We start from the raw sequence: 27,090 nt of genomic DNA on the forward strand, positions 1-27,090 counted from the left end.
AATAAGCTTCAGTCTATTTTAGTAAAAATCTACGTATTACTTGTCTGACAGGAGTTTAGCGTTAATTTCTGTTCATGCAGCTTGGCACAAGCTTTCAGGATGAAGAGCAACTCACCTATATTCTACCACCAGAGGCAGACACTTAATATTGCTATCCCTGTAACCTTCCTTTCTTAGTGGTATCAGTGATCCCGTTCCCACAGTGTTTACTTTGGCGGCAGTAGAGACGGAAGGGATACTGTCCAGGGTGTCATTAAGCCGAGCGACTGTAGCGGAAGGATGGGAAGGGAAGAGGCTGTTCCCGCTTACCAGGAAGCCATCAGGTAGCTGTCTAAGGTACTGAAACCGAACGCGTGCAGGGTCAATAGGGGCAGCAAAATGATGACTTACAGAGCCTTCATCTGCTTCTAAGCAGCAGCTAGGGAAGTGGGATGACTGCAGAACTGGGGATATATTTTATGATTTAAAAGCAGTAACTTTAAAAGAGCAGTAGCCTACTGGTAGTGCAATGACTCCACAGTGTCTCAGTCTGGTACTGTGACGGTAGCAACATCATGGGTTCTGGAACGAAACACTGATTCTTAACTTGGGGTGCACTGTTTGATGAGGCACACTCTGAAGGAGGAGAGAGGTCTTGGGACTATGTGCTAATCCCATGCTTCTCTCCCTGCTAATTTCACATAGGTCAGTATGTAAGAATTATTTTTTGGTAACTACTGAGTACACTCTGAGGCAACACCAAAGTGTGGACTAGACAGAGTTGGTTTGGGCTGGTGTTGTTGACAATAGCGATTCCATTTTAAAGTCTACTGAGTACTTCACACTTAAGAATATTAATTGTTATCTTCATTTTAAGTATAGAGAAATTGAGGTCTGAGGTGGTTATATTCATTGGCCAAAGATGTGGATCCAGTGTTAGATTTGTATTTATTCTGATTCTGTATCTCTAGATTTATTCTCTTCCATCATGATTTATTCATAAGAAATTATAAAATATCAAAGGGGAAAGCCCTAAATGTACTGAAATCATTATTTCTTCAATATTGTTTCTTCCCAGCCTTTAATATACAAAACAGTTTGCACTTGCTCAACACTTTAGAATTTACTTGTGAATACATTTTCTATACCCTCTCACTTACAAGATTATTGTTACACCACTGGTACTTGCTGAGGTCAGAAGTTACTGGTGATTCAAGGCCTTACCCCTCTTGCTCTTTTGCATTCTATTATACCTTTCTAGAGATATGATGTCATGAAGTTACATATTATGAGGATGGCAAGAGCAGCTCATAGATACTTTATGATCATTTATTGATGATGATCACACATATGTGGCCTTTGATCCAATGATGCAGATTTTTATTTGGACTTCAATCTAAGGAGGGGTGAGCCCCTAGTCTGGTATAACTTACCAACTGATGTTCTGTCCTGAAACCCAACTGAGATTAGTGGTCTTAAGTAATCATATACATCCCTGCCTTTACAGTACATGAAGCTATAATATGGCTTAAGCAATGAGGGGGTGGCTCTATATTTTTAATTCAAGTGTCTAGATATTTTAGGGAATATCAGAGTATACTTTTATCTGACACAGAGTTAACAGAAAGATTATAGGAGGGGCTTGGCCACTGGGTCTGACTTCCAGGAGGGGGAAGAACTCAATCAGTTCAGTACTGGAGTGGGATTACCGTAATTAATTGTTTTTTTTTTTCCTATAGCCAACCCTTGAGTAGATAATTAAATCTCCTCTACCACCAAAATTGAAATTACAGGAGAAGAAGGTGTAACACGAAAACCCACCCGGCCCCCTTTCCTATTTGACTGTGATGCTGAGGCACAGTGGACTTAGCCAAAAAAAGGGCTGTAGGAAGGAAACGGGTGGGTGACATCCTGGATAATCAATACCTAAGTCATCAAAGGTTGATTGTACTTGCAGGAGAATGGGTAGCTTCCTCACCTAAAGCTGAAATAGCGCAGAGAAGCAGCGTCCCGTTTACCACTGGAGGGTCAACATGCGAATTCAATCATTTTCTTTTTTTGAAGAGCAAATACTCTTTTCCCAAGGAGAAAAACCATACTTAGCTATTGCACTACCAATAGTCTAGTCACACTACAAACGCCTGTGTTTCTAGGATACCAGTGACTGCTGTTACTGAAAGTGTCTCCAGCCACTCTCTTTGCTAGCGTTGCTAGCTTGGTCATTAGGATTTACCCAGGTGAACAGTATTAGTGATGGGTTAAAGAAGAGCCACCCATAGACAACAATGGGTCAGTGACAGTCTGCACATCCTTTTTGGCAGGAGGAGTAACAGTGGAACCTTGCATGCCATTTGTTTGAAATTCAAATGAAATCCCTACATATGCACATGTGCACGTGTGCACACACACGCACATCATAGGGCTACCTGGGGAATGGGAAGAGTGACTAGGAGTTAAGAATTGAGGGCTGCAGTTTAGATGACTGAGATTGGCATGCTCGGGTTGACCTGTCAGTGCTTTTCACACTGTGAAATGAACTAATGCCACAAACAAAACATATGGTTATTTCATCTGCTTATCTGTCTGTTTATACTTTCAGCTGTCACTGAAAACAGGAGCACCATTCTTGGGACATAAAAAAAAAAGATACGGATCTTTTAGATAATCAATAGGTAAAATAACAAGTTAAAAAAAAGCCAGCAGTAAGTGTGGCATCTATGGTATACAAAACAACCAAGGAAAATGCTCAAAGGAGTTATTGAGATAAAAATGAGGCCATCAAGGGAAGAGCAATAGCAATAAAAAAAGATAAAAGAAGAAATTTAACAAGAGACCAGATCTTCTTGAAAGAGTGGCCTTCCTAGGGTTGTCTACCTTTTGCTGTCTGATTATTCCCTTGTCCTTAGGAGACCAGGCCCAGAGCTGTAGAAGTCTCCACAGCTAGACTCTGCTTTCAGAAAGGGGATGATGTCCTGTGATACCCCACAGGACAATCATCCGCACCACAGATGACATCCTTCATTTTACCCTAAACAGAGAAACATTCCCTACAGTATCATTTAAGTCCCCACAAGCAGAGACCTTGGAATGAGAAATGTGATGAGCAGTTGGATGGTTTTCACATCACAAGCATTATGTATGGTTAGATGGTGGTATGAGAAAAATATCTTGCATCCGGATGCCCTGTCCTCACAATTCCTGTCATACACTGGATCTGGATGTTTCTGAAGCCTCTTGAAGTTGGAGAAGTATTACAATAATTTTTGCACCGAGATAAACGTGGCACAATAGGAAGAGGCTACTGACAAATCTCTGTCACCTTATCGTACCCACAATGTTCCCTAAGGGTTCCCTTTATCTTCAAAACCTTGCACTCTGACGTGGTTTTAGGTCACATAGAAGGGACCACCTGGGTCACTCATCACTTCTCCTCCCAGCTCTCATGTGAGGCCCTTGACACATGCGTGCTCTTAACATCTGGGGCTGGAAAACTGTTACTGGATAAATATCACTGAACAAAGCCCCAGACAATACTTCTGTTCACGAAGGTGTCCTGGGGTTGCACCTATTCACATGTGTGTGCATGCGTGCACAGATCCTCTTCCCCTGCCCGCATATCCATACACCTGATCATGCACTCCTGTGGAACACAGCTTGTTTGGATACAAGATAAAAAACTCTGCAGAAGCTGTTATTTTTAGAAGGCTGCTTATCTCTCCAGAATGCCAATTTTGGCTTGTCATTCATCTCAGAGCAAGCATGGTGTACCCTGTTTTGTATTTGAAGGGATCTGCGTCTTCAGTGAGGCTCAGAATGTGGCAACACTGGCAAACCCACTGAACTGACAGCACCCACATCCAGATTCAGACCAACTCAATGTGCATTTAGAGAGTGCCTTCTGTGTGCAGAGTAAGGTACCAGGTCCCTCTTTACTTGGGTCAAGTGCAAACAAGAAAAGACCTGGGTTGAATGTGGGATGTGTGTGTGTGCGTGTACACGCTTGCAAATACATGGGTTTATATGAGTATTAATATTGAATGGAGAGTCTGGCTTTTTATTCATCAATTTTTCTTTCAGTCTAAATTGTTATGACTGTGTAAGGGATGGGAGGAAAGAACATCTATTTTGGCAAGCTGTGGACAGCTCTCTCTTACTTTTGTCCTCTGGGGGCTTCCTTAGACAAAAGGAAAGGAAAGCAATGGGCTGGAGGGCCCCAGGGGTGAGGAACCCATCTCCCAAGCCTGCTACCACACCCTCCCCCCAGCGGGACCCACCTCCAGGCTGGCTTCACTGCTGGCTACTTCGGTGCATCTGACCCCCCACCCCTCCCCACGTGAGGACCTGAGATTGGACGTGGATTTCTGCTCTCCACCAACTCTGCAGCAAGGGCCCTGCCAGAGGCGTCGCTTCCTGTCATCTCCTCTTCCTGCTCCCAAGTAGAGGCACCTAAACAGAGATTAGATTTCTGGTTTCAAGGCATATCAAACCAAGCACGCTGAATGAACATGAGTTAGTTAATTAGCTCGGTGTCTCTTCTTTACCATCCCTGGTCTGAAATGTTCCTTGATGGCAAAGTGACCAGGAGAGAGTTGATTTGCATCTTAAGACCTATGGGTAATGCTTCTGGAGTGGGGAGTTTTATTTAGCAACTGCTTGAACTTGTGTATGGGGTCGGGAAGGAGGTGGAGCTGACCCCGATCGGGCTGTCGGAGAGTGGGGTGTGGGTGGTGCCCACCGCCACGCTGACGCCCCGGGCCTCCATGAGGGCAGACAGGAGCTGCTGCTGCTGCTGGCGCAAGGTGTCGGCGATGAGCAGGGGCAGGGAATTGAAGCTGGCGGTGAGGTGTTCCAGCTTAGACTCCAGGCTGCCGATCTGTTTCTCCAGGTCTTCGCTCCGATCATTGAGTTCTGTGATCAAGTCATACATGACATTCTGCATCTGTTTGGGGAAATGGAGAGGTGAGAGATGGGAAGGCAACAGGTCATCACCGGGGAATCTGTGATGAGAAAAATGAGATACTCTGCCAGATGACAGTGGAAAGACCACTCTCCAGGGACCAGCTTCCACATCGGCTGCGTCTGCTCTGGCCAAGGACGGAGAAGCCGTTTACTTTCTTAAAGACATGGAGGCTCCTGGCACAGTGTTTTTTATGTTGTTCTTGTTTTATTACAAAAACAATGCATATTACCTATAAAAATACATATTAGAAAATAGGTAGGATGGAAAAGAAGCAGCACTTCTGAAATAGAACAAGTCCCTAACGTGTCCTGTTTCTTACTGCATCCAACCTCTCAGCTCACACAGCAATGACACCTACTGATTAAAAAGAGACGGCTCTGAGGCAGGGAGTGAACAATGCGACAGGCTCATCCTTGGTAGGCCAGGGTTCAAGTGCATGTATGCTGCTCACTAACAGTGGGCCTTCCCTCAGGTCTCTTAAATGCTCTGAACCTTGGTCCTTACAAAATAGAAGTTAATAATAACTACACATAGTAATGAAATCATTGCTCCGCCCACCCCCCTCACTTTCAACACGCAGCCAAAATGTACGATTACCTGATGAAACTCACTCTGGCCTGAGTTGCAGTGAAAGGGAGCCGCCTTGCAGAGATTATAGTGCCTCTCCTGCCTGGTCAAGAACGGAGGGCGCCTCAACTTGGGACAGCCCTGAAGGGTCAGTCCACCTTGGGAACTGCCATGGGCCAGTCGAGGACTTTGTCTATTGTATCATGGTTCAGGCTCTCTTTCTGCCACGTTCTACCCGACTCTCCCTCTAACAGGTACGGTCCTGACACTGCCCCCTAGTAAACATCCTGCTCTCGTGCCATCTCCCAGTGTCCCAGGGACCCGCCCATCACCAGTACACACCCCATACACGTCCCATGGCCAACAGTCTGACCTCCTCTAAACCTCCCTTAAAAATCACCTCCCCACAGAAAGAAAGGGTGGGACAAATTGAGAGAGTGGCACTGACATACATATACTTCCGTGTTGAAAGCAGATGCTAGTGGGAAGCTCTGTGTAGCATACAGAGCTCACAGCAGTGCTGTGTGATGACCTAGAGGGGTGGGATGGGGGCAGGGGGGAGATCTAAAGGGAGGGGATATATGTATGCATATGACTGATTCACGTTGCTGTACAGCAGAAATTAACACAACATTGTAAAGTAAGTAGACTCCAATTAAAAAAAAAATCCCCTCCCCTCCCCCATGCCCTTGTTAATAAGGCACCTTGTCTGCACTCCACTCCTGACCCGCTAACCCTGCTCAATGCTTTCCTTTCTTTGATGCTATCGTCTAATACACTATCTGCTGTTTCTTTTGCATGTTGTTGCTGTCTGCCCTCTCCCACTAAAAGGAAATCCCCTCCAGGGCAGGGACCTTTGCCTGTTGTGTTCTCTGACGTGTCCCAAGGACTTAAAATAGTATCTGGCACATACGAGATGCTCAGCTAACATTTTTTGATGAATAAATATCCCCAGATGTGCCTAGCAAGGGGGTCTGTTGCACATGGTCAGCACCAAAAGCTGTTGGTAGGACTAGTGAATGAATGAAGTGCTGTCTCAGGGGAAAACCTCTGCCCTTCCATTCTTCAGCCAACGTAAAAGTTTAACTGATGGGAGAAGACCTCTTGTACCACAAATTATTTCCATATAACTAGATTCCCCAGTGTTTCCCGCTGAGACCTGAGTGGCTGAAGAAAAGGAGAGAAGAGTCCCGTGGGGGCCCAGCCCAGGGCCCACCTCTGGAGAGCAGGTGCTCAGGAAGCTTTTCTGAATGAACCCTGAACGAGGTCGTGAGAGAGGGAGAGCAAACATGGAGTACCTCCGGGGAACTGCAAATACAATCCAACTTGAGAGGAATAAAGTCGTCTTCTAAACCAGGTCAGCAGAGTGCTAAACAAATGCAGCTCACGCCTAGTGCGCCATCTTCCGTTCTAGCTCTGTTCTCAGCCAGCGCTCCTTATCTCCAGGAGAGGCCGTTCACTCAAGCTGTTCCCCCCTGAAACCTGGGCACCATCCTCTCCTGGCCCCCTCTCACCAGTACAAAGTCCTGCCCACTATACATCTAATGATCATTATATCAATGATCATTATATATCATTATATCATCTAATGATCATTCGATTGAAATGAAACCACTTTTGTTCCATTCACTACCCCCACGGTTCTGACTCTACGCTTATCAGGCAACTTTTTGGTTATAATTTGGCTTCCTGGGTTGGTCTGTAGGGACTTTATCAACATGACAGTCACATTTCTCCTTGCAAATTAGCAAATGGCATTAGACTTGGGAGCAAGATTCTTGGGAGACTTCAGGAACACACTGTTGGGTGTTTCTGTGGCTGCAAGGGCAGAGCCAGGTTTGCGGTTGCTTTGTACCCTCCAAGCCTCACCTGCAGGTACTGTGGCTCTGGTCATTTGCCAGTGACGCTTTGATCCTATTTCACCTGAAATTTTGAGTTACTCCAGGAAGATTCATAAACCATGGGTGCAGGCAGGGGCCAAGGGTGTAGGAAGTGAGGCGAGTGAAAAAAAGAGTTAGAGGTGGCAAAATGTGAGAAGCCAGAGAGGAGATAGGAGAAGGGGCGCTGAGAATGTAGTGATACCTTCCCAGGGTTTCCCTGGTGGCACACGGTAAAGAACCCACCTGCCAATGCAGGAGGTGCAGGAGATGCTGGCTCAATCCCTGGGTCAGGAAGATGCCCTGGAGGAGGAAATGGCAACCCACTCCAGTATTCTTGCCTGGGAGACCCCTTGAACCGAAGAGGCTGGCAGGCTACAGTCCATGGAGTTGCACAGAGTTGGACATGACTGAGCAACTAAGCATGCACGCACGACACCTTCCCACCAGGAAATTGGCTGCAGCCCCAGAAGGAATGAGGCAGCTGTGACTTCTCCAGGGCCCTCTCAGAGGAGAGGCTGTTTAGGGGCGGCAGTGCTTCCTTTATTAATTAACATTCACAGAAGTTCCTCAAGGTGCATGTTCTTCCCGGAATGTACAAAACTGCAAATGGATTTGCCTGCAGGGGCACCCTGACGAGCTCTGGACTGAGTCTGGGCCCTGGGATCCCAGCCCCAGCATGGCAACTCGCCAACAGACCGAACTTGGGATGGTCTCTTTGTTCCTTGGGATCTTGGTTTCCTCATCTAGATTTCTAATCAGAACTACCAGGTGCAGAACCATTATAGTTTTCGGAGCATTTTCACAGATATCACCTTATCTGATCAGCTGAGCCTCAGATGTGGGGAAGGAGTTTTACATTTCAATGGAAGACACTGAAGCTAGGTATAAAGAGCCCCAGCACACACACCCCTCCCCGGCCCTCCAGCTCTGCCACCCTACAAGAGAGCTCTTCCATAGAGCAAGTGATATTTGGAGGCCACATGCTCTTTTCTTAATCTCAAGAGGACCACAGGACAGGAGTGGGAAGTGGTGAGCCGGGTGGACGAAGCACAGGGAGAAAAGGAGAGAACACCGTGTTATTATTGTCTCCCCTGTTTTGTTGCTTGGCGACAAGATGCCAGGCGGGAATGTGGACCAGTGTGAAAGATGCTAGGCTGCTGCCAAGACCTTGGCTGAGCCTCCTGGGAGGAAAGATGGAGCGTGGCAGAGTTCACACCACCCCTGCAGCCCAGCAGACACCTTCCCTTAACCCTTTCCCCCACACCCTTTCTTTCCAGTTATCGATGGTTTAGCTTCCCCACCCAGTTTCTGTGAGCCTCTTTCCAGTTCATGGAGTTTGCTTCACCCAGTCTGCTCTGCAGGGCCCCCATCTCTGTGATAGGCAGTGACTGACAATGAAGAAATGCAGGCTTGAAAGCCCAGGGTGTCCACTATTTCCAGGGGCACTCCAGCCGCAGAGGTAGAAATACGGCTACTTGTTAAAGAAGTATCTTGGGGCTTGGTGACCATTCCTGCATCCCCCAGCGTGGGTTCCCCAGCAATGTTTGCCTTACCTGACCCTCCTCCTGGCCTCAGGTGATTGGTCCGAGGGTGAACATGTGACCCAAACTGGCCAGTAATCTCCTCCCTTCTGAGAATTTAGAATTAAGACCAATAGGAGGCCAGTCAATTTGTCTTTGTCTGTGGCTAGAACTAGAACATGGACTCTCTGGATAGGGGCCTCCCATGGAGACAAGGGGCACAGAAAGTTGTCAGGAGAGATGGGGGAGAGAAAGAAAGAGAAAACTGATGCAAGCACTTGAACACGAGAGAGAAGAGAGGGTGGGCACCTATTTCTTGGGGTGAAGTTCACTTCTAGTTAGCTCCTTCCTGAAGTCTAACCACATGCCTGCCCTGAGGTTCTGCCTGGAATGAGACTTCCTTGTATTCTAATTTAAACACCTACATTTTTAAACCTACTTCCAAAGGGTTTCTGACACTAGAAGCCAAGAGTATTGAGCAACGCACGCTAGACCCTGGTGAGGGGTTCCCTTCTGCATTCGGGCATTCCATTCACATTCTTGCCTCCTCCAGGCTCACAGGAAACAGTCTACCTCAGCACCCCCTGCAAAGACAAACAGGCCTGTGGGCTTCGCCCAACCCATGCCAGCCACACATTCTCTGATTAAAGTCCTCCCAAGCTTGGGAGATCCTTTCTCTGGCCCGATGCCTTCATTGAACAAGGCACTGCACGTGGCCCAGGAACTGGCAATTTCTCTGATTACACCCTCTTTTCAAAGGGGTTTAATTTGCCTGAGGGAGTTTCTCTTGCTTACTCAGGGAACGTGTTCCGCAATGATAATTGACATCTGCTGGAATGTTCTGCCAGCCTGGCCCTGGGCTATACACTTGACATACAATTTCTATCAAGAGGCAATGAGGAGGAGGAGCTGAGGAGGGGAGGTCCTTTCTTCAGTGGCGCCTACACTCAGCTCTGCCAGCGGTGCAGCCTCCCATCCTTTCACTCCAGAGATTCGCCAAAGGAGCGAGCTCCTTTACAGTATTTGCGGCAGTTCAGGGCCAGAAGTGCAGGACGACTGTGGGGCTCTGAAAGCAGGGCTCTCTTCTTTGGCATCTTTGTGAGGTAGAAAGAAATGCACCTCCCCCTGCTCCTGACTGGGGGCCAGAAAAGCTTGAGTTGTAAGGACTGAAGGATGCAGGAAAATGAGTTTACAATTATAACCACAAATCAGAAGGCTCCTTCTAGGTGTGACCTAGACAAGCAGCATCGCCATCATCACCATTTGGTCTTGTCAGCGTGCTTCCCCCTCTGCAAACTCAGCGTACAGCCAATCAAGCGACACACTAAACAGACTTAGCAGGTCAGCCCGTCAGTTCCCAGCAAAGCCCGACCTGAACGGAAGGAACACATGCCAGGTTTTCAAAGTCAATAACACACACTAGTAGCTTGCAAGTGTCAAGAACTTGAACCTAGATTATTTTTTAAGGAAGGAGGAAGTGGCCTTAACTTTCCTGGTCCTGCTCTGTGCAGTTTAGCCATGGCACTTCTTCACAGCCACACCTGAGGAGATGAAAGGCCAGCATCTGAGAACCCTGTGTGAGGTCTTTGGATTCCGCCACTCACCTTGGAAAGGTCCACCAGGGTGTTGGCTTGGTCACTCAGCTTCCTCTGCTCCATCTTGACGCTCCTCAGTCTGTGGGAAAGAGTCGAAAGAGCCACACTCTTCAAGTGCATGCTGGGTTCACCCCACAGCTGATTCCACATCCATGTCAATTCATCTGGTTTTGGAACCCAGCCCAGGACCTTAAACATGGGTGACAACTGACCAGAATCAAGGGCTTGGCAGGTCCCCAAGAAAGCAAACTCATCTCCATGGATGCTTGCCTCTAGTCACTGTAGCTTGCCCACCACTCTCAGATCATGTCCCAGCTTCCAAGCCTTTATCAGGGCTGTGCCTTCCACCTTGAAGGTCTTATGCTCAGCCTTTCAGGGTTTCCCGAAACTTCCAGGTCAGACTAAATGTTTTCATCCTCTACTTTTAAAACTCCACTATAATTTTTAAAATACTTAGCTTATAGAAAGCACTGATCACAGTTTGCTCTGCTTCCAGTTGTAATGTGATGTATGTGTGCATATGTAGACTGTGAGAGCTCCCTGAGGCTCTTATCTAGTTTTTACCTTCCACGGCAACCTGTCCAATGTCTGGCAGGGGCAGGTGCAATAAATGAATAAACAGACTGATCTGGATCCAGTTCACCACCCCCTGTGCTTGCTGAGTGGAACAGAATAGCTCTCTCCCGCTCCTCTAAGCGTGTGAGCGGACGCCGGCGGGGCTCGGGGCCCACCGCTCCTCGTTCGGTGGCGCACTCACTGGTGGATAGCCTGCAGGAACTTCCTCTGGTGCTTCCTGACTTTGGCGTGGTCAATCTTCTTTAGCAGCTTTGTGTGTTTGTAGATTAGCCACGTTTCCCGAAGGACATTGGCTGCAGCATTCTTGATCTAAGGAAAAGCAAATAAACAGGTGACTATCAGGTGAGTTTTCCTAGCTTCACATGACATGTGTTGGGGGGGGTGGTCTGCCGATAGAGTCGATTTGGCAAGGAAATGAGTCTGCAATGATCTTTTTCCTTAATCAAATCGTGACCTCTTAGAAAGGATGATGAAAATTCATCTCTCATTAATCCTGTATTGGACACAGTAGACTGGAGGCTGAAGTTGAGGAGTGCCTCTTTCTCTTAATTACTCTGGGACTGCCTCTCCACTGCTGTTGCTATATTTAGACAGGCTGCCTTGCCGAGGCCTGGAGGCCTGGGGTACACTTTGAACAGATAAATATGTACCACTGCTGCCCTTGGCTGCAGAGCTCCATGCTCTACATGGGATTTTTACTTAGTGCGCATGGCACATTTCTTGGATTCAGAGAGTAAACAGCTTTCCTATCAGCTAGAGATTGTAGTTATTTAAACATTGTTGAAATTTTAACTAAAATTTATTTTTTTTAATGTAAAGGTTACTTTCCACTTACAGTTATTACAAGACATCAGCTACACCCCCCATGCTGTCCTGTATGTCCCTGAGCCTGTCTTACACTCAGGCGTTTGTATCTCCCACTCCCCGGCTGCTATGTCACCCCTCCCGCCTCCCCCCTGGGAACCACTAGTTTGTTCTCTTTATCTGTGAGTCTGCTCTTTTGCTGTTGTTCTATTCACTAGTTTGTTGTCTTTTTTAGATTCCACGTGTAAGTGACACCATGCGGTGTTTGTCTTTCTGACTTATTTCACTTCAGCGGCGGGTTTTACAAGGCCTCCTTGAGGAAATCTTTCCCACCAAATGGAGCTCTAGGTATCAACAAGTCCATTGTTTCCTTTCCCAAATGGCCCAAAACAGTTACACCGCAACTTTACATATAATTGGCATAAAACTGACATCATTTCCAAGAAGGGTCTGCAAATCAGTGAAGATATTTTGGTGTGAAACCAGAGCTGCTTCCTTCCGCAGGCTGGCTCCTTCTCTGCACTGCAATCACACATTTCCACATATGACGCTGTCATCTGTTGACATGGAAACCACTGATATCATCCAGCTCACAATGGAACTGAGACATATCAATGGCATCCAGATGGCAGGGGACAAAGTTTTAATCCAAACACAGACATCTTCAGCAATTAGTAACAAGAGCAAGAGGAAACATTTTTTATTAAGCACAAGCTAAACAGATTTTTGATGAACTGTTCCCATTTCTATCAGCCATGCACATTGGCACAGGCCCACAGGCCCAGGGCCTGGAAGTAAGTAGGCCAGCCTAGTAGAAATCAGGTTACTAGCCAGAAAAGATTTTAATAAAATTGGAGAGTACAGGCCTGCTTCTTCAGACTGACATCAACAGATGGGACGTTGTTAAAATACTGAGACGTGTGGGAAGGCTTAGGAAACATTGTTTTGTAGGCTGATAACTTTTGTGTGTGTGTTTAAAAAATTTATTACGAAGGCTGGATTATATTTTTCATTGGCGCTGAAGCAATGTTATAAAAGAACAGCTAGGTCTTCTCAGAAATGTCTAAGTGACATAAATACTGCTTTTCTGCTCAGTAAAAATCTACCATGAAAATGGTTTTAAATGACTTAATTGCCCACCTCTGGCACTTTCGTGCCTGAGAGGAAGCAGGTGGTGGTGAGTGGAAGCTGGAAACGGTGAGTGTCCAGGTGAGGAGAGGGGAAGAAGAGGTGGGGGTCATCACGGGGGTTCTGTTCAGGGGCTAGAGTGGATGTCATCCTCCTGGCAAAAGAGGCAGCATAGAAGGGAGGGCCTCTCTGTGGAGGGCCTCCTCTCGCCACCCGTCCGTAGGGAGAGGGCAACTTGACAGGTGGTTTCTTCAGTTTTCCGAGGCGTGTAGCCTCCTAGGACAGCCTCCCAGAAGAATAGGAGGGAAAAGCCTGCCCCAGCATTTAGGGTGGCTGGCAGCACCCCAGTTATTCAAGTCTCATCCCTGGAACATTGATAAAGGCATGGAACATCAGCGTGGATGAGCCCCTGACCAGTCTCTGTGTTGGTGGGGAACCAGTACTGGAAACTGGAAAAGCTGCAGGTAAATCCTTGTTCTGCCAGTTTAGGAGTAAGTGCTTAATTATCCACAAGATGGGAAAAGTGAATCCTTACCTTAAGGGTTGTTTTCAGGCCCCTAGGAGGCAATTACCATCGTGCTGATGGTGCTAAGGGTGAACATTTACCGGGCGCCAGATTACATATGTGCAAATGCATTTAATCTTCACAATAGCCCCGTCAGGCAGGCACTCATGTTATCCCCACTTTACAGATGGAGAAGTGGAGACACAGACCAAGACCCTAAAGTTATAAATGGCAAACTGAGTCAATTTGAATTTAAGTGTCATAGCAACTATAAAGCACCATAAAGATGTTAGTTATCATCATCTGGCCCACGTCCCCACTGAGAATATGAGGAAATGGCAGTTCCAGAGATAGGATGTGAGGATCAGAATCCCACAGCTAGCTAATGGCAGAGTCAAAACAAGAGCCAGGTCCAAAAAGAGCAGAAGGTTTTCATGTGGTCTGAAGAAAGACCTGACGAGATGTCATCGCTACGCAAACAAAATTATTTCCTGTTTTCCAGGATCAAGGAACTGGAAAGGACATTAGATGTGTTTTTAATCATCACGGCCCTCACTTAGCAATATGAAAGAGCAGGGAGTCCAGGTCCTGCCCTTAACTTCAGCCCAAATGCAAGGGACTAGAACCACAGCACAGCCTGGGTCGCTGAGCGAAGCAGTCACAGCGCCTTTATGGGTTTGAACAGGAGGCCCCCGCGTATTCGGGAAAGCAATGTTAAATGCGAGCCTTGGTGCTGACTCTGAATTAATTGTCAGCAAACAGCCTGGCACAAAGCTAAGTAGATCAATATCTGCAAGAGAAAAAGAAATAGGCTTTTAACTGCACTGTGCTTTCCCGAGTCGACAGTAAATGCTATTGTGACCAGGTTCTCCCTCCAATTCACCTGGCTGATTGCTTTGGGCATCACTGGGGTGGGAAATGGTAGAGGTCATGTGCACCTCCTGGGATTCACTGAGCTTCTCAGGGTTCTCAAGCACTGTTTCATGATGGGGGTTTGGGTACCTACTGAGCGCTCCTGACGGGCAGGGCATCAGGGCCCAGAGATACTCTTGGGGGTGAGAGTGGGTGGGTCAGGGAACTGGGAAGATCTGGGTAAGCTTGGCCATGATCTGATGGACTGAGGAAGTTAGAAGAGGGCTGTTTGTGCACGAAGACTGGCTATTCCATCCCCTAAATCTGTAGCACATGAGCTAATTGTTTCTGTGGGTCCATTCATTCTCTCCCCAAAGCTGTGTGCCAAAGAAAAGGCTCAGTGACTTATATACTTCAGGGAGGGCTCAAAGATTCTTGGGCCTGGGCAAGAAAGTCGTCCAACTAAGACCTTGCATACAGCACCGACAGCTAACCTCCACTGAGTGCTTACTATGCGCCTGGCTCTGTGCTCAACACTTTATGTTAATGTTGCTCCACTGGCCCTCGGAAAAACCTCACAAGGGGATGATCACCTTCACTTCGGACCAGTTGGGAAAGCTCTCTGTGACTCAGTTTTCTCATTAATTCCTTCCCAGATCATTTACTGCAGCCCAAAGATAGGGCTGACACTGTTCTAGGAAGTAAGAATCCTAGGCACAAACCAATAACCTTTCTGCCCTCAGGGAGCTTCTAATCCTGTGGGGCCAGCATGCCCTGTAGCTGCAGCAGAGAAGGGTGCTACAGAGTAAGTTCTGACCTGTGAAACGGGATTGCAGGGTTGATTCAATGAGAATGCACTTCAAACACTTAGCACAGAGCCTGGTTGCCCGGCACCTTGGTACCTGGTGCCTTACTGATGCTCTTCCCCCGCAACAAATGTCAGCTTCTTCCTCCACCTCCAGCGAAAGAAAACACAGAACACATATGTCTGTTCTTTGAGCTCTTGGCTGTATTATACATGTCCATGACTTGCTCTGGCCACCTCTCTGCAGGGTAATCTGTTCCTCTGTTTTATGCGGGAGAGGGGCTGGTTGTTGCAGGAGGAACATGGGAGGCAGGAGGAGAAGCACTCTTCTTGCCGGCCTCCCCGTGCTTCCAGCAGCCACAGGGAGTGCTGGGAGAGTGATTCCAGGAGCCCTGTTGGTGGGCCCCCCAGAGAAGAACTATTAGCATACCCACAAGGCTGCCAGCACTCCACCCGAGGGAGAGGGTGTTTGTACCTGGAGGATAAAGCAGGAAAGGAGGAAAGGAGGAGGGCAGATCAGACCTGGCAAGAAGGTGTGACTCGGACAACTTCAAGAAGTTCTAGAGGTTGAATGTAGATGAATAAGTCTGAACGGATGGTAGTATCCCAGTCTGAGAGCCCTCAGGTCCGGCCTGTCTTCAGATGCTCCACTGAAGTTGTCCGGGATGCTCGGACGTCCCCTCTTCTCCATCTGCCTCCCCGACTCTCCACCCCACCCCCCGACTGCCTGCTGGCTTCCTGCGGCTGCCATCTCTTTCCTTTCCCTGCTTACATTCACCCTGCCTCCTCCCCATCTTACTCCACCTTCCCTTTTCAGGCTCCTCTGTCTGCCTCGCCTAGAAGCCCTCACTGAACACTAAGAAATGGGGGCTCCTGTGGCCGGCAGGACACCGGGGCTGAGAGCAGGCAGGGCTGTGCTTCCATGTCCAAAGCTGGAGTCTGGTCTCTCCCCAGAGCAACACGGTCCTGAATCTGTGGATTCAGCAGGCTAGTTCCATAATGCTGTTAATGTGATGCTCAGCTTGTTTGGAAGGTACACTGGCTTTTTCTTCCAGCAGACCTGGGACCCTCACCACTATTCTGAATTCCAAGGAACCAACTGTTCTGGGAAACCCACTGGGTTATGGCTGGAGAGCTGCCTACCAGCCTGAGAACAAACAGCAGCCCTGGCTGGGACCCAGCTCACTGCATATGGCTGGGGGGCCCCTCGCCTATCTCTGGGCCTGAGAAGCTCATCCCTAAGAACCTTCCAGCTCAAAAATTCAATGTTCCTATGACTATTGTTAAAAAAAAAAAAAAAACTACCCAATCTGTCTGAGACAGAACTTTAGTGGGTGATATAATTTATAATTCCCTTCTGGGGACAATTAGCATTCCTGATAACTGCCCAATTGACTATCTGACTAATTCTTAAAAGATTAAGACCTGTTCTGGGAATCCACTCGTGGGTCCTACCGGCTGTCAGCCAGGAATCTAGTGTCCTTTAGCCAGACTTTCTGTACCCAGTATAACAATGACTACTATTGTTTCTTCCGATAAAAGACCCCTTCTCTGAGTAAAACTTTGAATTAGCCTGCTGGAAAAAAAAAACATTTTTAACCCAGCAGGATTGTGATAAAACTCTGACACATGCTTGTAATTAAAGAAAAGTTTCCTTTAGCACTGATCAGTAGGTTCTGGGGGGCTGAGAAAGGTTTTTGAGCAGGTTGGTGGCATGTGCAGAGCTAAGTCTCATCATCTAAGAAGAGTCACAAGGATAAAGTACAGGATGACTTGGGCAAGGGAGGTCCAGGTGAGATGAGAAGGTAGCAAGCAACTGAAATGGCACAAGACTGAGATGGTGGCTTAAAGTATGGTGCCCAGAGGACCTGGAGAGGCTGGTTTGGCCAGGTGGAATCAGACTCTGAAGCTGTTTGGACCCCTGTGGGTACCAGAGCAGATAGGAGTCAGCGATGCTGCTAAATTTTCAGACCTGGAGTCTGGAAGAATGATGATGTCATTAATAGGAAAGTCAGGAGAAGACACTAGTGTTAGGAAGGTACAGGTTTGGTTTTTGTCTTACCCACTGATTGCAGGGGGAAATGTACTTGGATGAAGTATTTGAGGCAGGAACCCTTCGTGGAAAGAATGAAGAGATAACAGTCCTCAGCCGGTGGCACCACACCATGGAGGTGTCTGCAGATTTGATGCGGAGAGGGGGCGTGGCAAACAGAACACCTCCTGGTACCTCTTAACCCAAGTGTGTACGTCGGCAGCTACCTTGCTCTTTAGAAGGGAGAGGTGCTGTTTGAGGACAGGCAGTAAGTATGCGGGCAAGGACTGTCTCCCATTCATCTCAGTGTCCCCAGAACACGGGATGTGGTATCCAGCTGCAGTGGATGTGTTTCGTCGCATAAAATAGAGACACAGGGATGTGTAGTGTTGCGTGGGAGAAAAGATGAGGATCTAGTATCTTTTTTATAGTCTCTCTGTGTGTAATTTACATATACATTATCTAGTAGCCCAGAGGTTAGCAGTAAATTGTAATTCGAGATTAACAATGGCGGTAACACTGCAAAGTCCATGTGGGAAGATCTGACTGCGTTAAATACAGAAATGGTGTTGCTGCCAGGGTTGACAAGTTATACAAGTGAGAGACAAAAGTCATGTGACTCAGAAAACCAGAGTTTGGACCCTGCGCTATCAGACCACCACCCTACCTCCCCCTGCCTCCCTGGCAAATAAATGAATAAAAATAGTGTGACTCTAATGGTAAAAAGGCTGGGCTGAAGCCTTTATTACAAATAAAGACTAGAACAATTTGAATATTTTCACGATTAATAGGTTAGAATTCCTCTTTTTTAGTATTTTGCTTAGATGTTTGAAGAATTAAGGCTGCATGTACTTGTAAGAGATGGCTTTTATCTGTTAAATCGGCTAATTGTCCACTCCTGGGAGGTTTGCAATTATGCCCCAGTGAGCTCCTCCCACGATCGGATCTTTCTCTGTGAATTCACTGAGATCTTATGAGTAGACTAAGCTTAGCATCTGTTTGACCCATGAGCCACTCCGTCTGGACACAGTGGGCCATTTGGAGAAGACAGAGGATGGATGAGGGAGGTATCATGGGGGAAGGAAGGTCAGCTTCTCTGAAATCAGGTGAAGGGGAGCTGAAGCCAGAGCAGGCCAAGCTCACAGCCTGTGTCCTTTCAATTAAGGTTACGTAAAAGAACCTTTCCAGTCTTGCCAGCTTTGAGAATCCTCTCTGTGTGAGAACCATCCCTTTCGTGTTGGTTGTTTCTCTGGGAAAGAGATATTAGACATTAAAGGAACATTTCAACAGATTTAAGTGTTCTCAGGCAAGTGAGATGTTATTCGATTAAAAAGGTGCCTTGTACTCATAGACGGGCAATAAATATTTGTTGATTTGGTTTTCAGTCCTACTTTTCAAAAAGTAAGTAGATTTGAGGAGGATTTTAGAGACTATGTTTGAAAGAAAGACTGAAATTAGCCACCACAACCTCATCTTTTACAATCATAGCACAGAAAAATTGTTTATTTTCTTGTCATAGGAGGGAGCTGGCTTTCTTCAACCTTATTTTCCTCTAGTGTCTGATTCAAACCGTGAAAAATGGAGAGGACAAAGGGATAACACGAAATACAAAGTATATCCTTGGTTTCAAATGCAAATAGAATAAACAGAGAGGCTGTCAATGCCTGTGCGCTAAGAAACAGCTTCTGAGAAGGTTTTGGGGACCAAATACCCTTGTCCTTGACTCCTGCACTACATTGTTCCAGGAGAATAGAGAGAAGCATATTTGCGGCTCAGATGGTAAAGAATCTGCCATGCAGAAGACCTGGGTTTGATCCCTGGGTCGGGAAGATCTCCTGGAGAAGGGAATAGCTACCCACTCCAGTATGCTTGCCTGGAGAATCCCCATAGACAGAGGAGCCTGGCAGGCCATAGTCCCTGGGGTAGCAAAGAGTCAGACACAACTGGGCGATACTTTTTCTCCCCAGTAACTTTGATAATTTGCTCAACTCCTAGCATGACTTCTAATTGCATAGTAGGGGCTGAAGGAAAGCAGCTGGGCTGCAGGGCCCTGGATGGAACCCGGCTGGCCTACCATTGGGTACAGCCCTCACCGCTCCCGTCTGGATGCTACAAATCGTGTTTCCTTTTGTACCACGGACAGCTCAGTGCCATGATGTGCATACGTAACCACCTGTATGTCAACCACAGAAGAATATCTGCCTGTACGTTTTCTTTGTAACATCTTTTAAAAGGCTTGTTAAAGAATCCAATACATGTAATCAAAGACCAAACAATCAAACACCATGAAGAATTCTGCTGAGAAACTGGAGAGGCCTTGGCAGCTTCCCCCTCCCCCACTGCCTCCCTCCTGAGCGCGCTCACCCTCTATCACTCTCCCTCTCTTTTTTTTTTTCCCTCCCTTCCTGCCTTTGTCTCTATTTCGAACACATTTTTACTGTGCCACAACATTCATCACTGAATATTTTCTCCGGCTTTCAAAAACCCCAATCAAAATCTGGCTGCTTATGGGTCTCCCAGCTCCACTTAAATCCTAAATGAGACTCGCTAGGGTGGCCGAGACCCCAGCACAGGTTTTTGCTTCTCTCTCACTTTGGAAAGAGGAGAGTTTTTTGCAGGAAACCATATTCCTGACCTTCGTTCAGCCTGCAGCTCTAAAGAATTTTCCATAAAAGCTGTCATTAAATAAACAGCTCCTGCCTTGCTCATTTGGCCTGCTCTTATCCTGGAAGGCTTGTTTCTGTCTCTTCTAAAGGGACCTTTTCTTTTCTGACAAGTCAGGGGGATGTCAGATTTTTAGCAGCTAAATGATCTCCCCCATTCCTGCTTAATCAGTTTTTAACCCTCCTTACCCACTTTCCTAAGGGCACATGGGAGAAATATTATCTGGAAAACCCAAATGGGGAAAATTGGATGTTGATATTTTGATGAACATTATTTAGGAGTGATTGTCTGTAATGATTTTTTTTAGGGGTTGAATTTAGATACATTTCCAATATCATTTTAAAGACTTTCTACTGCCCTTGCTAATGAGAATCATGAAAATATTTAAGCAGAAACCAAAACATCTCATGCTGGGTGATTTACTTGGTACCATTAGGCAAGAGAGTAGGTTACATCATTGTAGGCTATAGATTTAATTATCAGGGAAATTATTTGGTTGCCTGAACCATGCACGGTGATTTAAGAAGACAGGAGCCTGCAGCACTGAGGCATGTGGCCATTCTGCACCAGCTGTTTGCATGTGTCCGGGGCTCCCTCAGCCCTCCACTGAGAGGTGCAGCCCTACCCTGTTGTGGCTACATTCTGACTAGCTCCCAGGAGGGTCTTAGGTCCCCCTTTAAGACATGGGCAGTGGCGTTTTACCCGTTTGGTGAGCTGAGTGTCCATCATGAAGTTGTGAACGTGCTTCTCCGCTTTGGTGAGTTCCAGCTTCCGGGCCACCACAGCCACCACCAGGGCAGTGCAGCCGGCACCCTGTGGCGGGGCGGGGGAGGGGCGGGCAAGAGGACCGGGGAGAGAGCACATCATTAATGAAGCAGGGCTCATGCATAAGACTCCACGTGCCCCGGGCCCACTGAGGGGTTCTGGGAGTGGGGTGGAGACCTGAGCTCTGGCTAGTCAAGGCCAAGTCACAAAACCCAGCAGAACCCTGATCCCCACACCCACGAAGGTGTTGACCTCTGGGACATGAGCCTTCCTAGAGCTGGCCACTTCCTCATAGACCAGGGTACTTGACGGGGCTGAGGCTTGGGGTCATATAAAATACTGGACAATCGCTTGGTCACCTGCCAAGCTAAGCAAGGAAGACAGAAAATCCAGCACACGTGCGCCCTCTGCCTCACCCATACCCCAGCCCCACTGCCAGTCTAGAGCACGGGGGCTGGGGAGGGCAGGAGGAAAGCCAGCCAGCCATGCAGTCTGGACGGACCATCTGCTGGTGGTGGACAGCTTTCCTGAAAATGATCTAATGAAGAGGCAAAGCATCTCCCCTCCCCCCGAGACTGCTTTCCAGGGCAACCCCGGTTGGATAGAGTCTATGCGCTCAATGACTGCGCTTGCTCCTCGGTTGGGTCTTTTCACAGGAGTTCTAGCCTATGACTCAGCACAAGATATCAGTTCCTTCTTGCTTTCACCAGGAGGCTCCAGAATTCACCATCTCGCAGAGATTTTAAAGATGACAACAATATATCTGCCTCAACCCAGGATTTTAAAGGAATGCGCAGAAGGCACTCAGTATTTTCCAGAGCAGTGTTCCTACTCTGCTCTGGAAGATCTATTCCACGGGAGCCCAGGGAGGGCGAATAAAAGAGGCAGGTTCCTGAAGACTCAGTTTCTCTCTCCTAATCCTCTGGGCACATGCTTGACTGTCTGAGAAATGAGCAGAAAGGGACTCCTCCCAATATTCTCCAGAAGGACTTTGAAGTCCTCTTTGCTGTGCATCTTGAGTTGGGGGACAGGATGGGGGGTGCCAGGGATGGCAAGAGAGAACCGTTCCTGCCCTGCTTCTCCTGCAGGCAGTGGTGATAGCCCTGCCCTCGCCTGGTTCTTGGAAGAGAGCACATGCCTCTTGGGGACCACTGCCTCTCTCCTGCATGTGGGGCCCTGCACTGCCCTGACCTCTACTCGTGGAAAGATGATGAGTTCAGGAAAGTCAGCAGTCTAATGCTCTGGATGCCAAACAGTAATTATAGGTGCCACTGAGCTCATTTTAGCAATTGAGGTCCCAGGATTCAAGGAATCCATCAAGAACTTTGGGACTCATGCAGTCTAACAATGTGTAGGAAGTCACAAAGACTTTTTTCAAAGGTACTATCTTCTGTGTCAGAGTTGAGCAGCACGCATATGACAGATCAGCCCCCTACTCTCTCCCTCATAATCGCTTTCTTTCCTTTGCCACAGATTGGCGAAGGCTAGCCGGTGTGAGGTTTTGGCAAAGCTGAAGTTGGCAATGTTTTTCCCTAGCTTTTTTAGAAGGGTTCTCATGAAAACAATCTCCTGTTTCTTGGTACATTTGGTCAGCGACCCATTTCTAGCACAACCACCTGAAAAGAACGGAGTCTGTGTGAGCCTTCCTCTTTCTGACCTCATTTTCCTTTCTTCTTCAGGGACAGCCCTGTTTTCTCGGCATCTGTGACTTGCAGGAGACTCTGTGCCCAGTTTTCAAAGGATAGGTATGGGCAGTTGGACAGCCTGGTCTGTAGGTGTCATCAATTGAGCCAGGCCTCTAAAAGCAAAAAATAGCTTAAAAAGCTCTTCTAGCAGGAAGATGTGTGATCCATTTCCCCTCAACCAGACCCACTCTTTTGTATGGAGTTCCAAAAGTACTTTGGGCTAAACACCCAAAGAGCGGGATATAGCATAGCGTTAAAAACAGAACATCAGATGTAGAGGGTTCTTCCCTGACTCCAGGCTCCCTAATCTCCCTGGGTCAAGGGAAACTACTTAAATCATCCCTGAGAGCTGGGGGCAGAATTAGCCTGAAGGAGTCTCCTTGCTTCTCATGTCACCTGGGGAATTTCATTAAAGCAATCAACCATCCACAATCCCAAAGTTTCGGGTGCTAGATGGATTGCTCCAAGGTTCCTGCCACGACTTACAACCGAGCCTGCTGAATGCAGAGGGGTTCTAAAGAGAAGCTAGAGTGATCTAATTATTAAGGAACCACCTATCTTATATGATTAAGACACATTTCTGCATGGAGGCAGGAGGTTGGACTAGATGACATTTCTCAGTTTCCTTCAACTTAAAGAGGTCCAGACTTCCTTGTGGATATTTCCCAGAAGGATGCTTTGTTCTTAACCTGTAATTCTAACTCGAATAGATAGCAGTGGATACTTTCAACTTCGCTTTTCTTTTAGAAAAAATCCATCATCTGGATAGGTTAGGGAAGTAGCCATTAATGAAACCTATTCTGGTCATTCCCATTAAGAGGCAACCTTGCAAAGGTGGGGTCAGACACTAGCAACCTTCAGAAAGTGGTGTGCAAGGTGCTGAAATCCAGACTGGTCCTCTCCTGTGTGTGTGAGAGAGAAAGAAAGAGAGGGAGGGAAGAAGGGAGAGAGAGAAGGAAGAAGGAAGGAAGGAAGGGAAGAGGGAAGATGGAGAGAGAGAGTTGGAGCAGAGACTGAGATAGGCGACAAGTTGTGCTGCCTCCTCAACAGCATGGGACAGAAGAGGAAAAGAAGTGAAAATAGGAAAGAAAATAGAAAGGAATAGGGAAGAGGGATGGGCTCAAGGGAACTGGGTGGAAGGCAGGAAGAACAAGGAGCCTGACTTGGGTCAGAAGTTAATGTCAACTTTGGCTCTTTAGAGGAAATGAAGGAAATAAAGACAGCAGGACCCCCTCTCACCTCCTGCTGTCTTTACTTTTAAGTGGTATAACGATTACTTCAGGCTTCCCTGATCGCTCACTCCAGTATTCTCGGGCTTCCCTTGTGGCTCAGCTGGTAAAGAATCCACCTGCAATGCGGGAGACCTGGGTTTGATCCCTGGGTTGGGAAGATCCCCTGGAGAAGGGAAAGGCTACCCACTCCAGTATTCTGGCCTGGAGAATCCCATGGACTATATAGTCCACAGGGTTGCAAAGAGTCGGATATGACTGAGCAGTGACTTTCACTTTCCCTTCACTTCACTTTCAATGATTACTTCTGCTTTTTTGGGGACAATGGGCCTTTTTACTTGGGTGAGTTTATCAGCCAGATAGGGCCATGTTAACAGTTTAAGAAGGCTCATGCGATGTGGCACGGATGTGGGTTGATTTCAAGAGACAAAGTGCCAAGGTCGTGGCTGATTTGGGCATGTGAGCACTCCTGCTGTCCCAGCTGTCCTCACGTGGAACCTCAGAAATCGCTGGTGGGCAGAGGGGGAATTCGAGGAGAGGACAGAGTGGGACTGAAGAGGGTAAGCAGCTGCTGGTGTGACTTCCACTGGATCAGATTGTGGAGCAAATCCATGACTCAGAGTTTTGCCTTCAGAGGTGCCAAGTCCTGAATCCCGGTCGACACTAACTGGATTCCCTGGACCTTCTCTATCCAACACTATTTCCATGGGAGAGTGGTGGGAGGGGATAGGGTCCTCTACTGAGGTCGTACTTTCCAAGGTACATAGTGAGCAGGAGCGCAGGAGTGAACAGAGAAAGGAGTGGCTGGCCTGGGGTCAACACGCCTAATTCATCCATGGATTTGGACCCAAATCAGAGACCCAGTCTCCTTCACACTGGTCCTCCTACTTCTTGTTTCCAAGAAACAGTTTCCAGCTGGAAAACCTTAGACTCTCGAAAAATAAGTATCCCAAGGGGAAGAGTATGAGGTGTTCTTAACTAAAGAAGCATAAAATAAAATAAAACATAAATGAAAGTGACAAATGGAGGAGGGAAGCCTGGAGGATTTACAGTTGGATTCTGTTTCTGCAACAGATTCCATGTAACAACTAAAATAACATCAATTGGTTTGAAACCAAGGTGTTTCAGGGAGAAGCTCATCTTCTAAAACTGACATTAAGCAGATGTCTTGCTGAGCCCTCTTCTTTACCTCCTCCCCAAATGACTCAATTTGTGCCACCTTTTACTTCATCATCCCTTTCCTTTTGCAGTTCAAAGAAGCCTCTTGCATGAAATCTTGGGGGAAAAGCTCAGTGTCCCCAGCACATATCCTGGAATCTTTTGTCTATTTGTCCCTAACTCCTGAAGGGTCCACAGAGTGGGTCCAGCTCTGTTGTTCAGTCGCTCAGTCATGTCCAGTGCTTTGCAACCCCATGAACTGCAGCATGCCAGGTTTCTGGGTCCTTCACCATCACTCAGAGATTGCTCAAACTTGCAGCCATTGAGTCGGTGATGCCATCCAATCATCTCATCCTCTGTTGTCCCCTTCTCCGCTTGCCTTCAATCTTTCCCTGCATCAGGGTCTTTCCTAATGAGTCCAGCTTTAGAAAATGTATATTGAAATGGGATTTCTACCAATCAGTCTTGGGGTCCCAAAAGTCTTCCAGATGACTGCAGAGCCAGAAAGCCTTCCGAGGCCCATTCTGGATACTAAATATTGTCAGCTTTCTTTCTGCCTTATAACTGTCATCATAAAATTCTTTATGGAAAGATGCTGGACTTTGATATATCTGCTTTAGTGGGTGAAATCTCTCAAACACACCAGGCCTGTGCCAACAATGTCAAGTTGTTCAGACAATTATATACCCTGCTTAATGGTTGATAATTACACCGTTACTGGGATTGCCAAGAGAAAACAATGATTAAGACTATTTACAGCCTGCACACACAAATTCTTCCTTTCCCTTCCCACTAGGCCTTGCCTTGGCCTGCGTCGTATCCATGGTAACCAAACAGGAAGCCCTACCTTTCGTAAAGGCACTTGCAATAATAATCAGGAGAGGTACAAAGTGTTGGGAGACTGGGGGATGGGAGGAACGGATTCTCAGCCATGTGAAACCCTGGAAAGAAGTGACTCAGCTAGAGAAGTCCCATTTGTAAGAAAAAAAAATGCCACCAGGGTTCCTCACTGTGGCTGACCCCAGAGGGAGGCAGCTGATTTTAATTTGGGTAAAAACACAAGTGGAGGGAAGCTCCCTGTCCCTGTGTATAGATAGGTATCTATGCAGCAGGGTTGATGCAGAGAGAGAAGATGAAAGGCAGGTGCTATATTTTTAATACAGGGGGTGGGTATCAGTTCCTCCTCACTCGTTTATTCTCTCCACTTTGATCACACCTTTCTCCTCAAGGAACAAACACTTTCTTCCAAGCAGCTGCTGAAGCCCCTGGAGCAAAAGCAGGTGTGAAGACCACACCCAAGGAGAAGGCAGGGAGGGGCCAGGGTCCAGCTACGCCGGAGCAGAAGCCCAGAGATGCAGGAGTGAGGAAGCCAGGGAAATGATGGCTCCCAGGCTCTGGCTTCTTGGCCGGGGCATAGCGCCATGCTGAGAGGGAGAATGGCTAGTATTTAAAAATAACGGAGGCTCCCAGCAGGGCCGTTCACCTATCAGCAGCTGGGCTCCGTGAAGGCCAGACTGAGAGCTGGTTCTGAGGCACATAGCTGGCGCCCCAGGAGCAGCTCAGAGACAGGAAAGCTTTGGTCTTTGGGCGGCATTTCATTCTTTTCTGGAAGGAAGACTCATTCCCTGGTTTCCTGGTGACAGCTGGAGCTGTGCCAGGCAGACTCCTACCAACCAACAGGAGGTATTTGTTCTGAGCCCTTACACTCACCCATGGTTTATCCCAAGCCCGGCGCTAAGCCGCCTGTCATTAACTCCTGCCCAGGACCCACTAATAACCGCCTGCCCTGGGTTTCGGTCAAAAAAGGAGAGGACGGCGTCCAGTCGTGACATGGCAGCGCCGGAGCCCTCCTGCCCCGCGGCCCAGGCCTCTGGCCCCACGGCCTCCGCTGCTCCGAGCGACTGGCTGCTGTCAGTCCCAGGAGGCCCCCATGCTAGTGAGGAGCTAAACCCCTGCCCACTTCGGGTGGAGTCATTTCCTTTCCAGAAGGAGGGTCTTTTGTTTCCTCCTGGAGAAATGGGGGTGATGGCTGAAATCTGAGGGAGCCCTGGAAGGCTTTTGATGACAGGGGTGCAGAGGGGACTCCTCGGGGTGGGCTGCCGTGACCCACCAATGAGACCTAGGAATAAGCTTCGGGCCTCCGGTCCCCCCACCCCCACTCCCCATCTCCACCACCACCTCCCCAGCCCACTGCAACACACAGCCTTAGATTCCTGCATCTTCTCTGACCCTCAGTTTCCTCTTCTGAAAAGAGGACCCTGCATGTTTACTCTGTGCTCTGGGAAGGAGGTCAAAGGGCCCGGTTTTCTGTCCTGGTCAGAAAGCAAGGAGAGAGGCAAGAAGCCCTCATCCCAAAGGACCGGTGAAGGAGCAGTGGGGGTAGGGA

At 47.7% G+C, this 27,090-nt stretch overlaps 1 protein-coding gene across 11 annotated transcripts in view; it reads right to left on the reverse strand.

Annotated features, from left to right (window-relative positions):
• Positions 1–4,006: 4,006 nt before the first annotated feature.
• The window catches only part of KCNN3 (potassium calcium-activated channel subfamily N member 3), a 163,391-nt gene continuing 140,307 nt past the window's right edge, over positions 4,007–27,090 (reverse strand). For 6 of the 11 annotated variants that reach the window (XM_069543684.1, XM_069543733.1, XM_069543720.1 and 3 more), the window contains exons 5-8: positions 20,570–20,680; positions 11,259–11,386; positions 10,511–10,580; positions 4,595–4,918 (exon numbers count right to left, since the gene is read on the reverse strand). In XM_069543684.1, the coding sequence (XP_069399785.1) occupies positions 4,622–4,918; positions 10,511–10,580; positions 11,259–11,386; positions 20,570–20,680 (606 nt within the window). In that variant the 3' untranslated portion in view covers positions 4,595–4,621. Of the gene's footprint in view, positions 4,426–4,594; positions 4,919–10,510; positions 10,581–11,258; positions 11,387–20,569; positions 20,681–27,090 lie in introns of those variants that run through there. The other 5 variants (XM_069543693.1, XM_069543762.1, XM_069543729.1 and 2 more) reach the window with 1 other exon arrangement.

This window comes from Ovis canadensis, chromosome 1, assembly GCF_042477335.2.
Source record: "Ovis canadensis isolate MfBH-ARS-UI-01 breed Bighorn chromosome 1, ARS-UI_OviCan_v2, whole genome shotgun sequence".
Classification (NCBI taxonomy): Eukaryota; Metazoa; Chordata; class Mammalia; order Artiodactyla; family Bovidae; genus Ovis; species Ovis canadensis.